An 11,831-nucleotide genomic window follows, 5' to 3' on the forward strand; every position below is an offset into this window, starting at 1 on the left:
GGGATTACAGGCATGTGCCACCATGCCTGGCCAAAATCCAGGGTTTTTTGGTCTGAAAATTGCAATAAAAGCTGTAGAAATCCTGGTAGACCTCCAAGTCTCTTTATCCTTATGGAGTCTTCAAGGGGAGGCCTGACAGGTGCCCTCCTCAACCAAGTCATCTATGAGCTCCTTCATATTCTTTTTCCATACCTGGCAGCTGCCCTCTCAAGGCTATTCTGGTACAAGGACAGGGGCCAACTCTTCAATTTTTATTTTAGAAAATTCAAACCTTTTCCTGGTTCCAACCCATGGATCTCATAGGCACACACCTAATCCACATCCGGAGTTTGCTTCACTAATTTGAGCTCATCCTGCTTCCTGGTGCTTGTTATTGGCTCCACACCTGGAATACCCCACCTCTTCCACTCCTCCCTGCACACACATACACACCCACAAAAGAAATATTTTATAAGATTATACAAATTCCCTCAATGCAGAGCCTCAGTGTAACTATGTTTTATCCTTTAACAATTCACAGGACTATAGAACAGCACCATTTGTCCAAAGCAATATTGACATAGTTCTCCTTAGATACATTAATGCTCTCAGCTCAAGGTCATTTGGCAGGGAAAAATATACTCATATGACAGTGTACATATAAACTCATCTAGATTTTCCATTAAAAATAGGGCATGCTTGTGTATCTTCTAGCTGGGGTTCTCTTCTTTTCCTTCTTATTTTTATTGGCATCCTCACTTGGACTGGGATTGTCATTCTCATGATACTCATATGTTGGAAACTTAAAATTCTATAAAAGGCATTTAGTATAGACAGAGAGGAGTGATTAGATAGTCATATTCTAATTTACCAAGGTATATATCTAACACTTTGGGATTTTAAAATGAAATACACACACAATAAATTAGCATATATCTGTGTAATAGGTGAAATGCATTTCTCTAACATTGCAGTGTCTATCTACCAGCCAGGGCTATTGAACATTTCAGGATCTAATGAATATGAAAGGGCTTTGAGAACACTAAAGCAATTCCCAAACAGTTCTCATCATCACGCCCTTAAATATCTCCCAGAGGTCATTAAACTAACCTCTATTCCTTCTGACATTCATCAGACTTCTCTACCTTATCCTGTGGCAGTCCAAGGCTTGGTGTTTATTAGATATCTTTTCCTTTTGATATTTACAAAATCCTGTGAGATCATTAGGACAAGAATGATTATCCTTACTTTTGGTACCGGGAATTGAACTTGGGACCTTGTGAGGCAGGCGGCAGAAGCACTGAGCTAAATCTCCGGCCCAATTATCCTTACTTTTAAAAAGAGTGACTTGAGGTAGAGTGACTTGCCCAAGGTCATATAGCTAGGAAGTGGCAGAACTGGGATTGAAATCCAGTATAATTTTTGGACAAATTCAGGGAATCCAACTTCACCCAGCAGAGAATAGACTACAACAAATAAACAAAAATTGGTGTTCAAATAGGTGATGTAGCCAGGAAAGGAAAATAGTTTCAAAGGGGAGTTGAGAGAAATTTCAGGATGATAGATCCAGACATCATTATCAAAGGCAATCGGATATAGAGGGGCATCCCTCTCCTGAGCGGAATTCACTTTGGTCCTTTTCCACCAATATGAAGCAAGGCCACCTGCTGAATAAAACCTGTCTCTTCAAATAAAAAATGCTGTGGGAAACCCCATTGGCATCGATATTATCAAAGTAGAAAAGAACCTCCAGATGTGGATTTGATTTGGACATGTAGAAAAAGTCCTTGGACCAAGATCTGTTGATTTCTTTCACTACTAACAGGGTCAAGTGCCCACCTCACCTGCAGGTTTTGACTAATTTAGCATTTCTGACTTGTGTAGTATCTGCATCCCTGCTGATAAGCCACTAGTTTCCCATAGTGCATATGAGTGTATGCAGGCTATGTGTGCAAGTCATTCATTCAACAAAAATTTCCTGGATGTTTTCTTGAGAATGTCAGTCGCTTAACAAGATGTTGGAGAAAAGACATAAAAGACATACCACTGCCCTCCTAGAGGTCACCATCTAGTTGGGGGAGAAAATAACCAAGTAAACAAATAAAAGCAATGGAAATATGTGCTGTCTGGGAAAGAAACATGGTACTGTGGTTAATAAGAATTGCAGGGGTGGAAGGGAATCTATCATATACCATTCAGGAGAAGCCTTCCCAAAAAGGTGACATTTCACCTGAGACTTGAAGGGTGTGAAGGAACCAATAGAGGGGCCCTCTTCAACCTGAGGTCAGGTGAGGGGAGTTTTATGGTAGAGATAAGGCAAGGATGGCAGAATACTCAGGAAGCCTGCTATTATGCTCCCGTTCTCTGCCTGTTCTATCTTTGCAGGGCCCTCCTTCCCTTCCTGCATCCCCACCTGCCAATTCCACCTAGTCCTTCCAGGTGTCAGGTAGTGGAGTCTCCCACCCCATCTTGAGCCGTTTATAGTTCTTTCCTGCCTATTCCTCTCTTCCTCTCCCTGCAGATCCCCTGGAACCAAGGGGTTGACTTGTGGTGGCATGAACTCATGAAAGAGGCAGGGGATGAGTTTGAGCCGGAGTGGTGTGATGCTGAGGACCCACTCTTCATCCTGTACACCAGTGGCTCCACAGGCAAACCCAAGGCAAGTGTGTGTGTGTGTGTGTGTGTGTGTGTGTGTGTGTGTGTGTGTGTGGTGTGTCTGTTGGGTAAAGGTGAGAAGTGAGTTTTTGAGGAAGCATGTGATGACAGAAACTTTATTCTATAACCATAAGTTCAGATATGTCACATTATCTTTTCTGAATCAAATTAAGACATCATTCTCAATTACTAGATAGTGGGGCTCAGGGTGAGACAAGTCAGGCAGGGGTTTTCATGGTACCCAGAAAAGGGAAGAAAAGGATCATCCATGTGGCTGACGTGGATATTCCTTGCCCATTCCCACATGGTTTGATTGAAGGAGAGCTATTCTGTCAACTCATGGCCAAGGGTGGGCACAGGATCCCTCTTGTGCTTCTGAGACCATAACTCAAAGTTCATTTTTTCCTTCACGGAGCATTGTTAACATCTAGTCCCCTGCCAGGGCATAGCATGAGAGCTGGAAATATTTTAAAAAACTGATTCTTCTATTGACTTGAAGACTTGAAAAGTATGCCACTCTACCTTCTACTCACCCATCCTTAAGTTCTTCTCTCCAGGTGCTTTCAATGGGCCATTGAAAGCCAGGTATCTCTCAATGGGCCATTAGAAACACAATTTTGGCCTTTTCTTCATAGGGATAGAGTAAGCCAAGTGGACTGTCTTTTTTTTAAGTAACTCTGATGATGATACACAGCAAAGACTATGTGAAGGGGCTAGGGATGTAGCTCAGTGGCACTATGGCTGCTTGAGTTCTGAGTTCAATTCCCAGTATAGGGGGTTGGGGGGATACTATGTGAGTGTGCTAGGAGTGTTTATGTGTAAGAGATGTGGATGGATCACATGATCCATGATGAGCTGATGTATATTTGATCAATGATGAGCTGATGTATATTTGTGATATTATGGCTGTGATACAGAAGATGAGATGGGAGCATAGGAAAGAATGACAGCAGGCTAGAATCCCTGAGAAGGGTCTTTCTCCAATTCTGCCCAACCTCCATTTGTTGATAAGTGGAGGTGGGCTGAAGGCCTGATTCTGAGGCCCCATTCCTCCCACAGGGCGTGGTGCACACAGTTGGGGGCTATATGCTGTATGTGGCTACAACTTTCAAGTATGTGTTTGACTTCCACCCGGAGGATGTGTTTTGGTGCACAGCAGACATTGGTTGGATCACTGGCCATTCCTACATCACCTATGGGCCACTGGCAAATGGTGCCACCAGTGTTTTGGTGAGAAGGGAGCTGAGACTTATGGCTACCTAGCCTATCCAGGGGGTGGATGAGATTATCCTGGATGAAAAGAGTTGAAGATATCATACCAGGGTGATACATACATACTCCTGTTTATAGCAGCAGAATGCATAACACTTATACATTATGGAGTACTACTGTTCCATAAAGAATGATAAATTTCAGTCATTTGAAGAAAAATGAATGCACCTTAGCATTATGATCATAATGCTAAATGAAATAAATCAGACATGCAAGCTTAAATATCTCATAACTTCTCTTATATGAGAAACCCAGAGGTATAAGTAATTTTAAAAACAAAATAAAAGATAGAAAATAGGAAACAGGGAGATAGATCTTTTATAAATGAGAAGGGATGTAAAGATGGAGAGGGGAGAGAGGGGAGGGAAAGGGGAATAAAATGAATCAAGAGATGCTAAGTACATGTACCTACTCCTTAAGATGAATGTAAGCTTTATGTACTACAAACATACTAATAAAAAAATTCAATCCTGAGTCACACTACAGGAAAAAAAAAAAGATTATCCTGTGTGACTACCTCTCCAGGCAACTTAGTTTGCTTATGACCTGGAGAAAGAAGAGTTTTGAGGGGATTATGTATCCTGACCAGGAAAGTCTCTTGGCTTGTCTGGTCAGGGAGTAAAAACATGGGTTGGTCAGAAAGGGTGAAATACAGAAACGGAGGTAATGGTAGGGGATTGGAGGGACTATTGAGAAGGACCAGAAATGACCAGCTTTCACCGGGGTCAGTTTGAGGGGATCCCCACATACCCAGATGTGAGCCGCCTGTGGAGCATTGTGGACAAATACAAGGTGACCAAGTTCTACACAGCACCCACGGCCATCCGTCTGCTCATGAAGTTTGGAGATGAGCCTGTCACCAAGTGAGACCCTTCCCCAGTTGCTTCCCCCATGGGTGTCCTTCGGGGGGTGAGGGGGTGCTTCCATTTGTATAATTTCTTTCTACTGACTCTCTGATCTGGAATAGGTGAGAAAGCATGAGAAGAGACATATGTATCCTGCCTCTCAGGGTACTCAGAACTTTACTGTCTCCTACTCCTCTGCCCAAGGCATAGCCGGGCATCCTTACAGGTTCTAGGTACCGTGGGTGAACCCATCAACCCCGAGGCCTGGCTATGGTACCACCAGGTGGTAGGTGCCCAGCACTGCCCCATCGTGGACACCTTTTGGCAAACAGAGACAGTGAGTGAGGGGTTCAGAAGGCTGGGACTCAGAGACAGTGTGGAAAGACTGACTCAAAACCCTGATCTCTGCTTCCCACAGGGTGGCCACATGCTGACCCCCCTCCCTGGTGCCACACCCATGAAACCTGGCTCTGCTGTAAGTGCCCTGTTGTGTGTGTGAGCGCTGCTGGTCCTGGGCTTGGCAGGGGAAGGATCTTGGGGCATTTGGCCTGCTGGAGAGTTGGGTACTGAACTAATATGACTAAGGAATTTGGGGCACTGGGTTGCCTTGGAAGTTAAATCAGAGTTGCCTCATTCCTCTTTTTGGGTTCTCTCTCCCTTTTGCTTTTAGTCCTTTCCATTCTTTGGTGTAGCTCCTGCAATCCTGAATGAGTCTGGGGAAGAGTTGGAAGGTGAAGCTGAAGGTTACCTGGTGAGGTCCTGACCCTTGGGTCTTTAAGCAGAAGGGATACGGGTCCTTGTGGGTACTCTGACTCACAGTTTATAACCTAATCTCTCCTGGTAGTTGCTTAGGACTGAAGCTCTACAGTTGAGGGATTGTCCTCTGCTGAGACTCCAGGGAAAACCTTTGCCTGTATTTCTGCCTTTTGGCGCATAAGGTTCTTAAGGGCCTTTAAAAAATATGTTCAGAGATTCATGACAGTACTTTTTTGGGTCGGAAAACTTAGCTCCAGTTCTTCCTTTGATGAACATTGTCAAGAAAGGAAGCTTCATAACATAGAGGACAATCACATAGGCTCTGGCATTAGACTGCCTTGGTTCAAATCTTGGCTCTGCCTCTTCTATGACCTCAGATAAAAGTTATCTAATGCATTTGAATTTAAATCAATCTCTCTCTCTCTCTCCCTCCCCCTTCCTCTCTCCCTCTCCACCTCTCCCTCCCTCCCTCTCCTCTCCCTCCCTCTCCCTCCCTTTCCCCCTCCCCCTCCCTCCCTCTCTCACTCCCCTCCTCCTCCCCTCCTTTTCCCCCTCCCCCCTCCCCCTCTCCCCCTCTCCCTCCCTTTCCCTCCCTCTCCCCCTTTCCTTCCCTTTCTTCCTCTCCCTCCCTCTTCACTCCTCTCCCTCTCCACTTCTCCCTCCCTCCCTCTCCTCTCCCTCCCTCTCTCTCTCCCTTCCTCTCTCTCCCTCTCCCTCCCTCTCCCCCTCTCCCTCCCTTTCTCTCTCTCCCCCTCCCCCTCTCCCCCTCTCCTCCTCCCCCTCTCCCCCTCCTCCTCTCTCTCCCTCCCTTTCCCTCTCTCCCTCGACCTCTCCCTCTTTCTCTCCCTTTCCCTCTGCCTCTCCCTCTCTCTCTCTCTTCCTCTCCCTCTGCCTCTCCCTCCTTCTCCCTTTCCTTCCCCCCTCCCCCTACCTGGATCTTGCTATATAGTTTAGGCTGGCCCTGAATTGACTACTGTAGCTTATGCTGGCCTTGAACTCATGGTAATTCTCCTGCCTCAATCTCCAGAGTGCTGGGATCACAAGCATGTGCCAGGTCACCACACCCAGCTAAATTTTCTCATTTGTAAAACTGAGCTATAATAGTACCTTTGACTCTTATAATTGCTTAAGTTAGACAATCCATGCAAAGGGATTAGTACAGAGCCTAGAACTTATCGTTCAATTAATGTTAGCTATTTTAATTTTTGTTATATTTGTAAGGACTTTACCAGCCCTGCCTTCTAGACCCCAGCACATTTCACTTTCCCAAGAGCAAGTTAGTAATAGGTAAGACATGAAGCCAGGTCTTTTGACTCTTAGCTATAATTCCATCCATCCCATCTATCTGCTGCCACAGAATAATTTTGATTGTTGGGCAGTACTTATTACTCACATGTGGGGTCTTCCCTCCTTTTTTTGGTAGTGCTGGGAAGAAAAGCCAGGGCACTCTGCTACTGAGCTATTCCCCCTAGCTCAGCCTCATTTTTTTTTTTTTTTTCAGGCAGAAAGGCTAGCTTTGAACTCATTATGTAGCCCAAGCTGCCCTCGAACTTTTGGTAACCCCCCTGCCTCAGCCTCCCAAGTGCTGGGATTACAGGTGTGTACCACCACACCTGGCTCAGTTTCACTTTTTTGTATGACTGTTTTCATTTGCATTAAACTGGATCTGCTTTCCTGAGGGATGACCCAAAACATGTATTAAATGTTTATCACTAACACAACACTGTGCTAGGCAATTTCCCCTCACAATAACTTTAGAAAATAGAAATTGTTTGCTCTAATTTACAGATGAGAATCCTAAAGCTCAGAGAAGTAAAGTTACTTAACTGAGGTCTCATAGGTACTAAGTGGCAGAGTTGGGATTCCAAGCCAGGATCATCCATCTCCAAAGCCTGTATTTGTCTTGCTTCTCAGGAATGAGATTTAAGATATTTTCCTCAGGGTTAGTAGAACTATGGCAATCTTCCTGTGAGAGAACCTAGCAGGTGTGATCACTCTGCCTTCCTCACTACCCAGGTGTTCAAGCAGCCCTGGCCAGGGATCATGCGCACAGTATATGGAAACCACCCACGGTTTGAGACCACCTACTTTAAGAAGTTTCCTGGTTACTACGTGACAGGAGATGGTGAGTCTTGGCTACCCACCCCCAGTGCCTCCCATTGAGACATGTACCTTCATCATCTTCCATTTTCAGAAGAGTTGGTTGGGAATGAAGAAGCACAGAAAAGAAATATGTTTTACGTGTCAGTGTCTGGTATCCAGGCAGAGCTACAGAGAATACTGTAAGAGCAAGAATGAGTGTTGCAGGAAAGGTCTCTCAGGATGGTGCCATCTGAGATTAGTTAATGAGGAAAAAGTTTCTAGTTTCTTACTCCTGTATTTACAAAGATGGAGCATGTAGCAGTATTATTGTATCATGTGTGTCCTCATGTTTGGAGGCTGTCCATCTGTCTGTCCACCAGCCCATTCATCCATAAATATTACTGAGCACCTATAATGCCCAGGTACTGGTCTAATAAGCCTGTAAGATATTACTATGGATAACATTTAAGGTTTCTGCTCTTAGGGGATTTATATTCTAGTAAGGATAAACCAATAAACCTAGCAAACAAATAAATAAACTTATCTCAGGTAGAGATAAGTGTGGGAAGAAAATAACGTGATAAAGAAGCCAGCTGCGGCAGTACACCCCTGTAATCCCAGCACTCAGGAAGATGTGGCAGGAGAGTAGTAAGTTCAAGCCCAACATAGGCATCAGTGATTTAGCAAGGCTCTGTCTCAAAATAAAGACTGAAAAAGGGCTGGGCATATAGTTCAATGTGAAGGGCCTGGGTTCAATCTAGTATGGCAAAACAACATGATAGTATCTTCAGAGATAGCTACTTTACATAGGATGATCAGAAAACGCTTCTCTCTAGTGACATTGGAGCAGAGACCTGAGGGACGAGAAGCCAGGCATGGGGAACTCTAGAGTAGAGAGTTATGTGCAGCAGGACACAAAATATGTGAAGAATGGAATGAAGCCTGGAGTGTAGTGGCACAGGGAAGAATAATACATGAAGCTGGAAAGGTAGATAATATAGGGTCTGATGGGCCAATGTGTGCAGTTAGATTTTATTCAGAGTACAGTTGAAAACCTTTATGGGTTTTAAGCAAAGGAGTGATTAAGAATTAATTTATTACTTAGAAAATAACTGAGTTATGAAAGGTAGATTTGAGATATTGACATGGAATAAGATACCACCAAAATTGGCAGCTTAAAACAACAAATATATTATCTGACAGTTTCTGAGGGTCAGGGTCTGCAAGCAGCTCAGCTGCACGTCAGGGTATGTCCTGGACTGCAGTCATGCTGTTGGTAGGGGCTGCAGTCATCTGAAGGTTTGAGCCTGGAGGATTCACTTCCTTGCTCACTCATATGGCTGTTAGCAGGAGCCCTCAGTTCCTCACTACCTGTGCCTCTCCATAGGACTACTCACAATATGAAAGCCAAAGTATCTTCTCTGGGGCCGGGGATTTACCTCAGTGGTTCCATCACCCGCCTTGAAAGTGCAAGGTCCCAAGTTCGATCCCTGGTACCAAAAAAAAAAAAAAAAAGTGGTGCAAAGTGTCTTCTCTAACCTAATCTGAGAAGTGACATCCCATCATTTCTCCCAGATTCTGTTGAGTACACAGACTAGCCCTATACAGTATAGTGAAAAAGAGGATTATGCAGGGCTATAAATGCCAGGAGGTGGAGATCAGAGGAGCTGTCTCAGAGGCTGGCTGCCACAGTGGGCAAGAATGGTGGCAGGAAGACATGTTATATCCTATTGTGGGATATTTACTATGTTGTGCATTTCTTCCCAGGATGCCGACGGGACCAGGATGGCTATTATTGGATCACTGGCAGGATTGATGACATGCTCAATGTATCTGGTAAGGGCCCAGGACCCCCTCCCTTCTCATTTGCTCTGTTCTCCTATCAGCTCTCACCCAAAGCCTTCTGAGAGTTAAGACTGTCCTTTGGTTAGACCACATGTGGAAGGTGGCATTCAGTTCTGGACCCAGGTCTTGGAGGAAGAGTGATGAACACTGAAATGTGCCTAAAAGAGGGGACCCAGGGTGGTGAGGTACTGGAAAGCATGCCATGTGAGAAGTGAATGAAGGACCTTCCTCATTTGAACCAGACAAGGTCTGCTTTGTGGGTACAGATGGAATAAAGGCTGTGGCAAAGGCTGAGATATCTTTTATGCCATTTCCTTTCTTTTGACAAGGACACCTGCTCAGTACTGCAGAGGTGGAGTCAGCACTTGTGGAACATGAAGCTATTGCAGAGGCAGCTGTAGTGGGCCACCCTCATCCTGTGAAGGGCGAATGCCTCTACTGTTTTGTCACCCTGTGTGATGGACACACTTTCAGTCCTACCCTCACTGAGGAGCTCAAGAAGCAGAGTGAGTCTCTGGAAGGGACTGTAGGGTCTGCAAGTTGTTGGAAAGGGGCTGCAGTGAGCTATTCCCCAAATCATGAACAGATCCCAGAGGGTCCCATGGGGTGACTAATTTCTTCTGTCTCCACTGCTAGTCTCTCAGGATAATAATAGCCAGTGGGCTGGGGATATAACTCAGAGGTAGAGTGCTTGTCTACTCTGCACAAGGACCTGAGTTTGATGCCTGCATGGCAAAAGAAAAAAAAAAAGCCAACATTTGTAGAATACTTTGTCTGTACCACCACTGGCATCAGTGCTTTAAATGTATTACCCCATTTAATCCTTATAATCACTTCCATAAACAGATCCTCATGTTACTCTAGTACCTAAAGAGGAAAAAACTTCATTCACAGAAAAGTTAAACCACTTGTCCAATGCTACCTAAACTCTAGCAGTCTGGTTTCAGAGCTAGAGTTCATGAACTTGGGTTAAAATAAGAGGGTAAAGAGACAATGCATTAAAAGAGAGAAAGGCAGTGAAGCTGAGAATGACTCTGGTGGGCAGGGGACTGAAGAGGAAATGTGGGGAACAAAGCTATCTCTACTTTGGCTTTCGGGAGTTAGGCTAAAGGTGCTGAATAAATGTTTAATGATTTGTTGGTTACAGTTAGAGAAAAGATTGGCCCCATTGCCACACCAGACTACATCCAGAATGCACCTGGCTTGCCTAAAACACGTTCAGGTATGTTCAGAGGCCTCTAGGTATTGAGGTGGGCTAAGTGGTGGTGAAGTGTGTGGATCTTTGAAAGGGCTGGTGTGGGTCAGTGCTGACACCAAGTAACCAGAGGCCTGTGGTCTCCCAGGTAAAATTATGAGGCGAGTGCTTCGGAAGATTGCTCAGAATGACCATGACCTGGGGGACACATCTACAGTGGCTGACCCATCTGTCATCAGTCACCTCTTCAATCACCGCTGCCTGACCATCTAGTGAACAAGACTCTGTCCTTTACCCAAGGTTCTCCTTGCCTGGCTTTCCAGAGTTCTCCTCATCCTCCCTGCCCCCCATCCAGGAGTACCAAAGGCCAGTGCTGACCTGTACTTTGTCCCTGAGTGGAGGGTTTTCTGTGACTTCCAGGCAGAAGGGACAAGGCCCAGGTCAGCCCAGACTGATATGGGCCCAGATTGCAAAGAGCTCGCCGAGCCCAGAACAGAAACCTGAATGCCACGTCCCCAAACCAGGTTAGGTGTTCAGAGGGCATGTGAGGGCCTAGACTGAAGCAGGGGGCCAACCTTGTAATCCTCAGTCAGTTCTCACAGGAAGTACAAGTACTTATCTTTTTTTTTTTTTTTTGGTACCTGGGATCGAACTTGGGTCTTTGCGCTTGCACAGCAGGCAGCGAAACCACTGAGCTAAATCCCTACCAGTACTTATCTTAACCATGCATTTGCCTTAGAAATGACAAGTTTGTGAATCCAGAAATAATTATTATTTTTTAAAAATTTTGTTACTTCTGTTCTGTGTCTGAATTCCCTGCCAGATGGCCATCCTGGCTGCCCATGTGCTCCAGGGGCTATGCAGGTATGTTCAGTTCTGAGGGATTTCAGATCATTGGCTTCTATGAAGGAGTATTTATGTTTTGTTCCTTGGACCAGAGGAGCCTGTCTTGTCCTTTTCCCTCCTACCTGCCCCCAGGGACAGAGCCCTGCCCATGACAGACACTCTCAGATGAGACTCTCTTTTCTTTCCCAAGTCATGCTTAAGCCTCATGGTTGTAGGAATAAAGTCTGTGACCTTCAGAAGATGATGGCTGGTTTTCTTATGTATCTTTCAAGCTATGCCTCTGATGTGTGCAGCATACAGGAAGGGGAGTGGTATTCCCCAGTACTATCCTAATATTTTTCAGAACTTTTGGCTTG

General features: G+C 45.1%; 1 protein-coding gene across 5 annotated transcripts in view; it reads left to right on the plus strand.

Moving 5' to 3' along the window:
• Positions 1-11,714, plus strand: part of Acss2 (acyl-CoA synthetase short chain family member 2) — a 43,796-nt gene extending 32,082 nt beyond the window's left edge. For 4 of the 5 annotated variants that reach the window (XM_087188923.1, XM_087188921.1, XM_004867890.4 and 1 more), the window contains 11 exons: positions 2,501-2,638; positions 3,694-3,864; positions 4,636-4,769; positions 4,956-5,088; positions 5,170-5,226; positions 5,422-5,502; positions 7,524-7,632; positions 9,357-9,425; positions 9,764-9,940; positions 10,582-10,656; positions 10,778-11,714. In XM_087188923.1, the coding sequence (XP_087045049.1) occupies positions 2,501-2,638; positions 3,694-3,864; positions 4,636-4,769; positions 4,956-5,088; positions 5,170-5,226; positions 5,422-5,502; positions 7,524-7,632; positions 9,357-9,425; positions 9,764-9,940; positions 10,582-10,656; positions 10,778-10,902 (1,269 nt within the window). In that variant the 3' untranslated portion in view covers positions 10,903-11,714. The remainder of the gene's footprint in view (positions 1-2,500; positions 2,639-3,693; positions 3,865-4,635; positions 4,770-4,955; positions 5,089-5,169; positions 5,227-5,421; positions 5,503-7,523; positions 7,633-9,356; positions 9,426-9,763; positions 9,941-10,581; positions 10,657-10,777) is intronic. The other variant, XM_087188922.1, reaches the window with a different exon arrangement.
• The last annotated feature ends 117 nt before the right edge of the window (positions 11,715-11,831 follow it).

Source organism: Heterocephalus glaber, unplaced genomic scaffold, assembly GCF_053883595.1.
Source record: "Heterocephalus glaber isolate CG9 unplaced genomic scaffold, H.glaber_assembly_v1.0 deba00001532, whole genome shotgun sequence".
Lineage (NCBI taxonomy): Eukaryota > Metazoa > Chordata > Mammalia > Rodentia > Bathyergidae > Heterocephalus > Heterocephalus glaber.